The sequence below is a fragment of the Ctenopharyngodon idella genome, chromosome 20 (assembly GCF_019924925.1).
Source record: "Ctenopharyngodon idella isolate HZGC_01 chromosome 20, HZGC01, whole genome shotgun sequence".
Lineage (NCBI taxonomy): Eukaryota > Metazoa > Chordata > Actinopteri > Cypriniformes > Xenocyprididae > Ctenopharyngodon > Ctenopharyngodon idella.
In genome coordinates, this window is record NC_067239.1 from 17,653,418 (window position 1) to 17,667,059 (window position 13,642).

Sequence of the window (13,642 nt, forward strand, 5' to 3'; positions counted from 1 at the left end):
ATACCTTTCGGAAATCTTCTCTGTGAGTTTAATCTTTTTCATTTTCCGTAGCCTGCCTATATCCATGTAGCGTTTCTTCATATTATGGCTTCTGGTCCTGCTGGCTATTTAGTCCATTAAACAGGTAATTGTAGTAAGACTGGAGGTCTCATTTACAGTAACCTGAGCAGAAGCGCTTTGTGCGTTAGTGGAGGTGGATGTGCGCACGCTCGAGAACTTCTCACAGAACCGAGCGCCACAGCGAGGTGCGTGTAAGTACATCTTCGCTGTCTGGAGAACAAGGGGCTCAAAAACGCGTTACAAACACAGTGTGACAAACACACATGCGGTATAAACGCGTAAATATTTAAAGTGACTGAGTTCAGAAACCAAAATAAACATAATTTATTGAATTTTTATTTTTTAAATAGATTTTAAAAAGGTTGTTACAGAGGATATCAAATTCGTAATATTTTAAGCAGGCTACCATTTGAAATAATAAACAACTACAGCTCTACTAATTGCTTTGCTTTAATTGCAATATAGGCTAGATAGGCAGACAGACAGATTAAGATAGATAATGGTAATGATGGATGGATGGAAGGCAACCAGCTGGAGATTTGAGTTTTCTCAACTTGTTGTTGTATAACAAGTTCAATTTACAAGTTGAAAAAACTCAAAAATCTCTACCAGCTGGTTGCCTTTAACTTTTAAGTTTTCTCAACTTTTACAGTGTAGATAGATAACAACTCAGAAACAAAATAATCTCTGAGAAACAATGTATTACATAAACGACATTCCTGCGCGCATATTGTCAGTTTGTGTCTGTTTTGAGACTGTCTTGTTAGATGGATGGATGGATGTTAGGTACCTGGTAACAAAATAAACTGGATCTAACACTACAAAGCTCTAGGTCTGACCAAAAATAACATTTCCCCTTATTTAAACCTGATGGTCTTCTTAGGAAGCAAAAATAAAGGAAATAGCACCTTATTATTGTTGTTAATACTGTTGTTCTACTTTTTAGGTGAACTCCTAGGTAATTTCAAGAGTATACTGTATCTCGTTCACTTCCTCAATCAAGACATGCTCTATATTTTGGAAATTTAATGCCATTGACTTTTGATTTTAGTTTTTTCCCCTCACACCACAAGGTAAAGTCTTTCACCTGTTTCCTGACCACATACACATCTCAGTTGTCTAAATACTCTACAATACCCTTTCGCCAGTGGCTTGATCTGGTGTTTTACTAGAACTCTTTCGAGAATAAACAGGAAGGGAGCCTGAAACTTTACTATCTGGCACCTCAGAGTGTTTGGGACACTTTTTGCCATTGAGATAACTTGGAAAAAGTGTCCCAATCAACCTGAATTCACCCTAGCAGTCTGCAAGCTTTTAAGACTAATTGCAGTGCATCCAGGAAACAAATTAAGGACATACTAAGAACATTTGTTATATTGTCTTTAGTTTTATTATTTGATGCTTGTATATTATGAATGTATATAAATATCACTGTCTTCAACCATCTGCTTTCAGTAGTAAGATGTACTTTTTACACAATATTGAAATGTTGAAAAAAGTAAATAATATATAATAATTAGTTGTTTCTTTCTGTAGCTAATGCCATTTTCCAGACAAAAAAATACATTAATGATACTTTCAGAACACAGCAACAATTCAAGAAACTGTCTTTGAAACATATGCAACTTAAAACACAACATTATAATTCACTCAGATGAAGAACTTATGCCACACAGTCAAATTAAACCAAGGAGAATATGCATCATTCTGGTGGGCAGTCATCTATATATTTCAGTTGCATCTGTGTTTGTGCAATTGTGCTCTCTACATCCATCTGCTCTCACAGACTGTAGGGTCTGCTGTCAGATACAGACATTTATTTCTGGGTGATGGGAAATGAATTCTGGTCCATCAATTCTCCTACTCGCTCCTGGAGAATCTGCACAACTTCAGCTAGGATGAAAACATGTGTGTCATCCAAATCCTGGATGATGAATTTCTTCCCCAACGCTGACGTCTCATCCAGATATAGAAGAAATTGCTTCATAGCTGGGTCACTGTTTCATATTTTAAAAGAAGAATCATAAATGAAGGTGCAATAGAGCATGACTTATTTTAAAGGAGCACTCAAAAATGATCAAGGATGTAGCCTCATGCAAAACCAAGTTTTCAGTTACAGATGACACTGAAAAAATACTCAAGCCACTGTCAGCCATGTAGATTTATATATCGCAATGGTGTTTTGTTGAGCACGTGATGTTCCCATGTGGCGACCCACTCCATGCAAAATAAAACGGCTTTGGGCTACTGATCTGACTGGAATCCTTATCTAATGTAAGTGTATTTCAAACATATATCTTTTAAATCTCTGCTGATTTCTTTATTTTTTAATGAGAGATCTATCACTGGACGCACCTTTAAATCGTTATGATTTGTAAAACTTACCATTCAACGAGAACTCCTTTCAAGACGTTAACCATTTTGGATAGGATGTGTTAACACTGCTGTTCCTCCAGTTAATGCGTCTGTATCTATCTGAGGACACAGGCAAAGTTGTTTTGAACATTAGGAATAAAAAAGTTAGCAGTACACCATGAATGTTTGTGATGGTTACAAAGGTTTGACGCACATATGAATATCTTACGAATTTACAAACTAGAATTTTCAAGAAAATGAAAAATTGACACATTACCGTCTAGTAACAATAGTCTTCCTCTACTAGCTGACTAGCGTTCGATATGTGAACTCTACTGCCCCCTGCTGGCCAGGAGCGCAGTGCCGCTCCATACACTGAGAAGAAAAAGCTGCTCATAAAATGTATATAATCCCATAAACTGTAGAAATGGTAAAAGTATATGATTTAAGTGCTTTATTCAACAATGTAATAAAGATTTGACAATTATTATTTGACATACAGTAGTCACCATCAGAATAAATGTAGTATGGTCCTATGCAAGTACTACAATTAATCCATCAGTACAAAAAATATTGGCAAATTACAGCCAATCACTACCAACCTGTGTCTGAGGTAGGGATACAAAGAAGGCTGGTGAGTTAAGAAAATAAGGCTAGTTTTTAGTCTGTTACTAAATATTTCTTTTTCATCCAAGAGTAATAAATAAAACTGACTTTCTATAAGTGACATTTAAAATGTGCCATAGTAAACATAATAAACTTGATCCTCATTACTTTTTGTTAAAGCTTTCAGTTCAAATAAATGCTGAAAAGTTCTCATTTAAAATAATTGAAGTGAAATACAGTACAAGGCAATGGTGAAGTGGGCAAAACACGTCAAAAGGTAAAACCAGATGTTTTGACAAAGCATATTTATATTGGCAAGAATTTAAAAATGTAAAGAAAAAAAAAACTGAAAGGTCAGTGGTGTTTCCATTTTACAAATGAAGGGACAGGAAATAGTTCCAGTTGCAATTTTAGAACTTCCATTCAGTCATATGTACAGTAACACTATATATATATTTTTTAATGGGCAATGACAACGGCAATGACATGACAAGAGATTGGTTTTGGACTGTGGACTTCAGAGTTCACTTAATTCTCTGTCCTCCAAGAGCATCCTGAATAAATTGTAAAGTACGTTTATAGAGAAACGAGTCCTTTTTTTCTGGCTTGCAGATGTTGAGGTGATCAACGTTCACCTGGATGAGCTCCCCAATACCCAGATCTGAATGAGAAAAGGGAGAAATTTTGTTTTCTGATATCTGATATAAGAGTGACGATAAGAAAGAACTGCTGCTACTTGTTGTTCAATTACTCTGACCTACCTGCTGACTCGGGTGGAACTACCAATATTTTGAGCATTGGCCCAATGGAGCTTGGCAGTGTTTCTGCAAAGCTAAGGACCTTGAACTCTTGATCCTTTGCAATGCTGAGAAAATTTTCATGCAAGTCCCGTAAAGCTGGAGAGTCTGAGTAGAAACGGATGAACAGAAAAAATATATGTAAATGAGACATACTGTGGGATCTTAATCTTATTATGAGGAATTAAAAGTGCAGTAAGTGATTTCTGAGAAATGTTGTTGAAAGTTGATGGGAATGAGCACCACAACACACTTGTAGCCAATCAGCAGTAGGGGGCGTTTACACTCGTGATGGGGGAGGAGAAAGAGGGCGCAAGAGGGAGAATTAAAGAAAGACTGTAGAAAGAGAGATGGCTGAGAGACATTACAAAAAACAAAAGGTCAGAGGAGTATCACTGGAAAAAAAGGGTTATGATCAGGCAAGAGCTTTATAACCCGCATTAATATTAGAAAAGCTTTCCAGCACTGGAGAGACCTAAGCGGGAAGGCCTGAAAACGGACGCAGAGGTTGTTTCTGCTCCCTATGTGAGTAACATTGGTTTTGCTGTTTTAAGAACCAAGATATACTGTTGTTGTAATGTTGGCTTTGTTCACTTTTTGTTCTTCCTTGTCGTTTGTTCATCATATTCGCTTTATTTTTTGCGAAGCATTATTTTTCTTCACTTCAGACATCCACTCTTGCATTACGTGTTTGTGCATTTTGGGGGCGGAGCAATGAAGAGAGGGGTGTGTTTGTTTGGGTTGATTTCAACAGTATTTCTCAGAAATCGCTTAATGCACTTTTACTATTATATTAAAATTCAGAGAACAAAAAGAAAATCACATCATACCTCTACATAGTTCTTTCACTTCAATGGAAGGAAACAGGAGGTATCGGACATTTACGGAATACTCAGCCATGAATGTGCCACGATGAGGAACACTGTAGAACAGAATTCCCTTCGTGTTCTTGATCAGTGCACTGAGATCAGGATCGTTTGAGGCATCTAAGAGGATCTTTTTCACAAGTAAACCTATAAATCAAATTATGATTCAGAGTTACTCAAACAGACCCCATATTACAAATGGCTTTTTTAAACCTACAAACAGGTCTGCACAAGTAATTAAAATACTGAAAGCACAATATGGCCTTGTAAGAATATTAAACCTCAAAAATGAATATGACAAAAAAAATTAAAATAAATAAAATATTATAAAATAAGTCCCTGTTGAAAATGTAATTTTAGTCATAAAATTCAGCCTTCCACTTAGCCTTCCAGTCACTTTTATATTATATATATATATATATATATATATATATATATATCAGTGGTCGTATTAAATGTTATATATATATTATTGTATAGCTGTTCAAACAGCAATTGCAATATGATTTTTTCCTAAAAAGCTATTCTATTGCAAGTAAATGTAACAGCAGGATTTGGAGGTTACTCTCATAGTTAGGTGCTGGTTATTCTAAGACCCACCATGGACTAACCTCCCATACTGTGGGCTACCCAGATCACAGGTCTGTCCCCTACACCTGCATCCTTCAGCTTCCTTAGCAGTTCCTGACTTCTGTAGGCCAAGGACTTTCTGTATAGCACAAAAAGTGAAAAAACAAAAAACATTGACATCATGTATGCTACATTGAGTTAATCAGATAATTTAGTGACATAGATCATTGAAAATGAACACCATGACTGTTTACCTTTGGTTTTCAGCAGGGCACTTAGCCTTCCAGTCACTTAAATGGGTATCATACTCGACAGACAGGATTCTGAGGTTTGGACAGTCTGCAGCCAACCATGACTGTGGAAAATACAAAATAAGATTTGAATTCCTGACTTTGGACTTCGGTCTGACTTTTAAAATACCTCTGAAGACCTGTAATGCCATTATACCACAAATAGTATTTGGGTAACTTTGATTTTACCAATATGCTTCTTTAAAAAAATATCTGACCTTGGGCCAGCATTCAGTGTAGTCCTCTCGGACCCCTTCCACCTTGTCATCATCTGTCACGTCAAGGTCCTTTTGACGCCATGTTTTAAAAGCTGCTCCCAAGAGGCCGTGCACGAAGAGAACATCAGCTTTGATTGGCTGGCTGAATATATAGGATGAAAAACATGAATAATCCTTACAAAACAGAAGACATTAGTGTATGGGGACAATAAGATTCTTTTTATAGAAATTCAAACTCTTATTCAACAAGAAAATGACAGTAAAGACTTTTATAATGATGCAGAAGATTTCTATATTACATAAATGCTGTTCTTTTGAACTTTCCATCAAAGAATGCTGAAAAAAAGTATCATGCTTTCCACAAAAATAATAAGCAGCACAACTATTTTCAACATTGATAATAGTAAGAAATGTCTTGAGCACCAAATCATCATATTAGAATGATTTCTGAAGGATCACGTGACACTGAAGACTGGAGTAATTGCTGATGAATATTCAGCTTTTCCATCACATGAATAAATTACATTTTTGAAAATATATTTAAATAGAAAACAGTTATTTTAAAATTGTAATAATATTTCACAATATTACTGTTTTTATTCTATTATTGATCAAATAAATGCTACCTTGGTGAGTATAAGAGACAGTCCAAATAAGCTAGCATGCTTACTTTGTGCGGCATTGTGGGTGCAAAATGTAAACACCATCCTGGTACTTCTCCCTTACTGCATCTCTGTCCAAATTGGCTAAAGCACGGGCAGCATAAGATGCCTGCATAATGTGTGGTGACTGGATCATCTTAGCCAGGACAGACACCCAACCTTAAGGACAACCACAAAAGAAAATGAAAGAAATACTTTATTCAACATAAAATCAAATTAATAAATCAGTAATACTAAAGTACAAGGCTAACCTGACTGCACTATGGCTGTATGCGCGCTCTCATTCAGGGCGAGATTTCCAATAATTCGCACAATGTTGCGCTGAATTTTTGGAGAGTCTCTACGAAGCTGGTAGACTCTTTGCAAGAGCTGCAGTCCTCCATTAGCAACAATGTGGTCACAATGACTCCGGACCTGTAAACAAAGAACAATCCAAATGGAAATGCTTTGAATTTATATGTTTATTAAAACCAACAATGATTTGCTAAAGTCAAATCTGGAATAAACTTAATTAAACTGAAGGTACACGCCAAGGATATCTACAAAACATCACTCATTATACACAAGCATCCTGTTTTCTTTGATCATCGGCTACTTCCTTGTTGCAAAATACATGTCATTTTGCAGAGCTTGCAAATCTTCACCTTTGAGTGCTGCACCAGGGCCTGCAGGCAGAACGTCTCCACCTTCTCAGAGGGGGTAGAAGTGAGACTTTGGGCGTAGGGCAACCCATTTCCTCCAAAACACCACAGCCCTCCCTATAACCACAGACCAAAATGCACAGTTAATTCATATTTCCCATGGGGATTTTAAAAAAGGGTTTGTTAATGAATTTTAAGCAATGAACCAAACCTACAAGCTACGAAGTGAATCACAACATTAGCAGTTTCTCCTTAAAACTGCAGTGAAAAAAGTCTTAGCATATCATTGACAGTGAACTATCAGGGGAGTCTTGAGAGAAGCCAGGTTATCTCGGTATATTTTTCTGTTGGTATGAAAAATCGTGTAGGCGGGTGTATGCTGTATATTACGATGTTATGATGAACTATATGCCTTTCTCCACTGACGTTCTGAGTTGTTCAAAGCGTTTGTAAGGATACTGACTGTTAGAAGGCAACTGTCTGACTCTGACATGGCAAACGGGAACATGGTTTGTGTAACATTAGCAACATGTCATTAGCCGTTTGATAACATAGTCAAGCAAAAGGCTAATCATATTAATTACCGTTATGTGTCCGATGTTGTAAAGAGCAATACCATTGTGCAGCATTTACCTCGTTAAGTTGACCGAGTAGATCTCTGAGCTGGCGTGAGCGAGTGGAGGCAGAGCTAATTTGAATATTCATTGATCCACGTATATTAAATGAGGCAAGGGTGTAGTTACATTCAAGCTATTTTAAGGCATTAAGAATTTTTTTTCACAGGAAAAAACTTTTAAATATGTCATTTTGGTGATCAAAGATGAGTTAAGGGATAAAAATATTGACTTTAAGATATAAGTTGCAATTATGCAGGCTGATGGCTTCAACAGAAACATATACAGTAACATCGATTTACAACCTTGTAGCTCACAGTTGGTATGTTTTTTAAAACTTGATAAGCTAAAATCAGTTCCCCTTTAGAGAAAATGAATGGGATTTTTACTTGCGGAAGTTGGCTGTTGCACTCTATAGCTTTAGTGTGTTTATGTCTCACCCGTTGAGAGGCTAGCGATTGGCTGCTCTCTCTAAGTGCCAGGGAAGTGAAGTACTGCACACATTGATCCACCTCCGACTGGGGCAGAGATGCCAGTAACTGCCTAAGTCCATCTTCTATTGATATATCCTATGCATGAACAAAACATTAGCACTAGTATCTGACATTGCACAGCAGTTCAATTTGGCTAATGTCTGAATGATAGCTACCCACATCATCAGTGTGTGGTAGCAAAGGAGGAGGGAGAAAGAAGCGCAGGTCCACGTTAGGTATGCGGGCGAGAGCCACAGATGTGCGCTGATCTACCACCTGTGCTGCAGTCTGGTATTGATAATCTGAGGCAGACAAGACAAAAGACCAATCACAGAGGTATAGTGATGTGTTTTTTTCTCTGGTGGGCAAAGGGGTCCATCCAGTAGAAATAGGTTTTGCTCCTCAAGAACAGCATAAAATTTCATTAATATCAATAAATGTGGACATTTTCTAATAATGAAGTGTGCTGCCATCTCTCACCCTGCCAGTGGTGATTCTGGGCCAGTTCCTGCACAGCTTGCTGTCTCACGGCCCGGTTGGCAGAGCAGGTTCTCTTCAGCAGCACCCATAGCGCACATTCATGAGGATCTGCGTCTAGATGACTGAGACGCTCTGATTCAAAAAAAAAAATCAACACATGCTCATTTCACATAACTGCAAACACAGAGACATGCTAGAAATTGTGTTAAAATCATGATTTAATATGAAGTTTATGATTTGAAAAGTTGATATGAAGAGTTTTAGCAAAAGTCAAATGGAAACAGATGCCTTCAGTTAAAGGGTTAGTTCACTTTAAATCAGTTCATGTGAGTACAGTGGTTCAATATTAATATTATAAAGCGACGAGAATATTTTTAGTGCGCCAAAAAAAACAAAATAACGACTTATATAGTGATGGCCAATTTCAAAACACTGCTTCAGGAAGCTTCGGAGCGTTATGAATCAGCGTGTCGAATCAGCGGTTCGTGATTTCAGCAGTTTGGCGGTTTGACAAGCGATCCGAATCATGATTTGATCCGCTAATTCATAACGCTCCGAAGCTTCACGAAGCAGTGTTTTGAAATGCAGGCCTCAGTGAGCCATCGGATTTAATCAAAAATATCTTAATTTGTGTTCCGAAGATGAACGAAGGTCTTACAGGTGTGGAACAGCATGAGGGTGAATAATAAATTACATTATTTTCATTTTTGGGTGAAATAACCCTTTAAACGTGGAGAGTACAGTACTTCTGATCTACATTTTTCTACCAGTCTATTACTATTGACACACTTTGCTAAACTGTTTTGTACTAAACATACACTACAATTCAAAAGTTTGGGGTTGGTAAGATGTTTCTGAAAGAAGGCTCTTATGTTCACCAAGGCTGCATTTACTTGATACCAATCTTATGCATTATTTTTTACTACTTAAAATTACTGTTTTCTATTTTAATATATTTTTAAATGTAATTTATTCTTGTGATGGCAAATCTGAATTTTCAGCATCATTACTACAGTCTTCAGTATCACATGAAGAAACATTTCTTATTATCAACAGAAGTATTATCAAGTAGTTGTGCTGCTTAATGTTTTTGTGGAAATCGTGATATTATTTTCACATTTCTTTGATGAATATAAAGTTCAAAAGAACAGCATTTATTTGAAATGGAAATCTTTTGTGACATAAATGTCTTTACTGTCATTTTTGATCAATTTATTGCATATAAAGGTATTCATTTCTTTAAAAAAAAAATCTTACTGACCCCAAACTTTTGAACAGTAGTGTATATTATAAACTACTCTTCAGTCCCAAACCTGATGCCAAGTATGCTGTGATTAAAAAAAAAAAAAGTTATTAGATTGTATTAGATTCCACATTATGTAGAAGAACAGAACAGACATTAAGATACCTGTCCCATTTAAAACAGAACAACATTCCATGTCACTTCCTCTTTCTGTAGCTACAGGTGACATCTAGAACAAAAAAACTCAACAAAAAGCAGATGCTTCCTGAGATGCAATGAACCACATTCTCTCTAGGTGTTTTTTCTAAGCCTGTCCTCTTGTATAACCATACAGTTTGTTTCAGACAGAGCCTACTCTCAACAAATATTTATTTGTAATATTTTAAAAGCATTAACAGGCACCATGACTTGTCATTGCCATCAAAAAGAGATGAAACTACTCACCGTCCAGTGGGTGACGCAGAACTCTTGATGTAATTTCAAGAAACTTTCTAGCTGCTTTATGAAGCTCCTTCCTGGTCTTGATAGTGAGGCCTGAAAAAAGGAATATTGTCTCTGTTGAGGGCAATCAATAAATTCCTACAGGTATATCAATTGTAATACATGAATGGGCTGTTTTAATGTCTAATTGTACAAAAAAAAATTCTTCACATTATTTTGTTTTTTGTTTTTTTGGTGCACAAAAAGTATTCTTGTCCTTCATAACATTAAGGTTGAACCACTGTAGTCACATGAACTGTTTTAAATATGTTTTTATTACCTTTCTGGACATCTGAAAGTGTTAATTATCTTGCTGGCAATGCAGGCCTCACTGAGCCATCGGATCTTATCAAAAATATCTTAATTTGTGTGTTCCGAAGATGAACGAAGGTCTTACAGGTGTGGAACGACATGAGGGTGAGTAATTAATGACAGAATTTTCATTTTTGGGTGAACTAACCCTTTAAATCTAATCTAAGACATACTGTAACTATGTTGCCCCTGCAAAAACTTAATTTGCTCTGATGTCTGGCCAAATAACTCTTGAAACATAAAAATACTGTACTATTCTGTTGTGTTTGTGGGTAGGATTATATTGTTACTATTTTGAAAAGGATATGTGAACTGTTAAACCGTTGTGTGTGTTGAACTGACATAACGTGTGAGAGAACGGAAGTGGAAAAGTAAAGAAGATGGATGAAGTTCACTGCTCCTGTCTCGTGTGCTTTTTTTGTTTTATAACTCCTGACAGATACCACAAATTCTTTCAATGTTTGTTCTAATCATCTCATTCTCATCATCATTAGCAAGTACTTTCTTCAGCAAATCGGTACCACTGCGACACTTCTCGTGTTACTATTCCTCATTTGCAAGTTGATTTTGAGGAATAAATGTAAATGTAAATGCAAATGAATCTTTCAGCTCACTGATATTTACACACTCTCTCAAGCACAAAAACACACAAGCTTGAAAACTGTCAGAATGTACCAGAAGCAAGGCTCTCCTGTTCCTTATTAGTGGCGTGAGTCAGGTAGATGTAGGACTTGTGCTTCTCCTGTAGAATTGCACTGGTGTCGATAGTGACGGCCTGGTTAAGAGTAACCACCTCATATGTGATGAAAACACAGCCTCTGTGTAAGCAAACTTGATAAAGTCACAATGTGTTTCAGAGAGGGATAACAAATCTGGCTCAGAAGATATATTACTTTTAACACCTGTTTCCTCTGACATTCTCTGTGAAATTGTATGTATAATTTTATTGATGGCTTGTTGAATACATGCAAAAAATAAGAATCTGCAAACCTACCCCAATACTATTGCTCCTGTCACTTTTGCTATTTTTCCTAGAGACAAGAAAGAGATAAAAGCCAGCATTCATTATTATTCAGTTAAGCATTCAGAATAAATCTGTCAATTTATAATCAAAGCAATAAAGTATGCAGTATATAAGGACTGATAGGAATGTAGCAGGACAAACAAAATGTATTTTTAATGGGAAATATACACTACCAATCAAAGGTTTCGGGTCAAATGTTTTTGTAATAAGTCTCTTATACTGAACAAGGCTGCATTTATTTTATCAAAATAACAGTAAAACAGTTATATTGTGAAATATTATTACAATTTAAAATCATTACTTCAGTCTTCAGTGTCACATGATCCGTCAGAAATTCTTATAATATGCTGATTTGCTGCCCAAGAAACATTTCTTATTATTATCAATGTTGAAAACATTGTATTTTTTTTTTTTTGTGGAAACCATGATCCATTTTTTTTTCAGGATTCCTTGATAAAAACAGTTTTAAAGAACAGTGATTATTTGAAATATAAATCTTTTGTAAAATTATAAATGTCTTTACTGACACTTTTGATGCATCCCTGCTAAATAAAAGTATTGTTAAAAAATATTACTGTCCCTCAACTTTTAAACAGTAGTGTAAGTTTATGAATAACTACAAAATATGTTTTTCCTATTGACTATTTTGGTGTTTTTATCAAAAATGTAATGTTGAAATTTAATTTTAATGTTTATCTTAAAAAAATACAAATACAGGGTTTTAAAATATATCTATGTCCCTAAGTCACAAACAATACATTTAAAAATATCAGGCCATGTTTTATTTGTGGAAGTGATTTGGAAAGTGCCAGATACATTAAGGCTGAGCCTCAAATACAAGGGAGCTGCATTCCTAGACAGCCATTTTTGCCACCATACATGCTGTAGTTTCAGGCTCTTACTAAGATCTCTCCATGGCAGTGCTCTCTTCACAGCAGGTCCGGTGGTGCTCAGCCTCCGGATGCGGATCATTCGCAGGGCGGACACAGACATTGGTTTCCCTCGCAGATATCCCACGATTGCACACATCAATCTTGGCCAGAGGGCCGGTGAGACATATATGCAAGCTGTATATGATTGCTGGCGATCTAAATGAATCTTCTCACGTCGATTATAACCTAAATGATAAAAGTTGAAGAAGAGGTGGTGTAGTCATCACATGCCAGAGGAGTAACGTTAACTGTCAGTTGTTTTCATTCTCTCTAATCAGTTTTTGTAACGTCTTTAGTTATAGAGACTACTGATATCAGGCTAACTGCTTACTAAATTCATCATTTGATGAGGTTTAATAATAACAGTCGGTTTGTACATGAAAAAGCCGAGTTAGTTGGGTAGCATTCTAACGAAATTCATTGCGTACGTCCAAGGTTGACATTTAACTAATGAAACTGTACGTTAAATGTGCAATTTACCTATTGAACTGAACTGAAGTTCCTTCCAATAAACGAGGCATAAATATCACGTTTGACAGCAAATGTAAACAGGAACTGTTTTCAGTCTGCAGCGTTGAGTGTCATTACCGTAAGTACCGCAAATGTCAGTGTCACGCGTCAAAAATGTCGTACCGTAATGCTCACTTCTATTGTTCAGTGTATTCACGCCTAGGGCTGTAGCTCCCTGAAAAAAACATTGATATGGGCCCCCACTGCCCTCCACTCATCATATACGGTATAAGAGGCCTACATCTGGTGCCATGTAATATTTTCAGAAATACAGGGTTAATAATACAAACATCATATTTTTTTTTTTTTTTTTTTTTTTTAAAGTTGGAGGGCCTATATAGTTTCATGGAAAGCTATTGACAGAAAAGAAAGCTGTTGACAGAAAAAAACATATTGTTGACCTAAAACTGAATTCAATATAGCTAACTAAATGATTAATGACTAAATGATTGAATATAAATTTTTATTTAAGAGTATTAAGAACTGATTTTCTAAAACAGGCCACAAAG

At 36.2% G+C, this 13,642-nt stretch overlaps 3 protein-coding genes across 5 annotated transcripts in view; all 3 read right to left on the reverse strand.

Moving 5' to 3' along the window:
- The window catches only part of si:dkey-12h9.6 (macoilin), a 13,440-nt gene extending 12,166 nt beyond the window's left edge, over nt 1–1,274 (reverse strand). Inside the window, exon 1 of the mRNA XM_051875428.1 lies at nt 5–1,274. Within this exon, the coding sequence (XP_051731388.1) occupies nt 5–81 (77 nt within the window). The 5' untranslated portion in view covers nt 82–1,274. The remainder of the gene's footprint in view (nt 1–4) is intronic.
- A 153-nt stretch (nt 1,275–1,427) lies between these two features.
- gtf2h5 (general transcription factor IIH, polypeptide 5) lies at nt 1,428–2,756 on the reverse strand. Of its 2 annotated transcripts, none has more exons than XM_051875442.1 (3): nt 2,693–2,756; nt 2,446–2,531; nt 1,428–2,057 (listed from the first exon to the last, which is right to left on the reverse strand). In XM_051875442.1, exons 2-3 carry the CDS (start codon nt 2,478–2,480, stop codon nt 1,877–1,879), a joined length of 216 nt encoding a protein of 71 aa, XP_051731402.1. In that variant the 5' UTR covers nt 2,481–2,531; nt 2,693–2,756; the 3' UTR covers nt 1,428–1,876. The 2 variants fall into 2 exon arrangements, with proteins under 2 accessions (XP_051731402.1, XP_051731401.1); XM_051875441.1 differs by having other exon boundaries at nt 2,446–2,535; nt 2,693–2,751.
- Nucleotides 2,757–2,854: 98 nt separating this feature from the next.
- On the reverse strand, nt 2,855–13,436 carry serac1 (serine active site containing 1). Of its 2 annotated transcripts, XM_051875424.1 has the most exons (17): nt 13,104–13,436; nt 12,594–12,809; nt 11,662–11,698; nt 11,343–11,485; nt 10,320–10,409; nt 8,633–8,764; nt 8,333–8,454; nt 8,120–8,248; nt 7,069–7,182; nt 6,676–6,838; nt 6,433–6,583; nt 5,763–5,904; nt 5,509–5,609; nt 5,296–5,393; nt 4,649–4,831; nt 3,783–3,926; nt 2,855–3,682 (listed from the first exon to the last, which is right to left on the reverse strand). In XM_051875424.1, exons 2-17 carry the CDS (start codon nt 12,718–12,720, stop codon nt 3,546–3,548), a joined length of 2,013 nt encoding a protein of 670 aa, XP_051731384.1. In that variant the 5' UTR covers nt 12,721–12,809; nt 13,104–13,436; the 3' UTR covers nt 2,855–3,545. The 2 variants fall into 2 exon arrangements, with proteins under 2 accessions (XP_051731384.1, XP_051731385.1); XM_051875425.1 differs by lacking the exons at nt 10,320–10,409; nt 11,343–11,485; nt 11,662–11,698; nt 12,594–12,809; nt 13,104–13,436 and adding an exon at nt 10,041–10,302.
- Between the last annotated feature and the right edge of the window lie 206 nt (nt 13,437–13,642).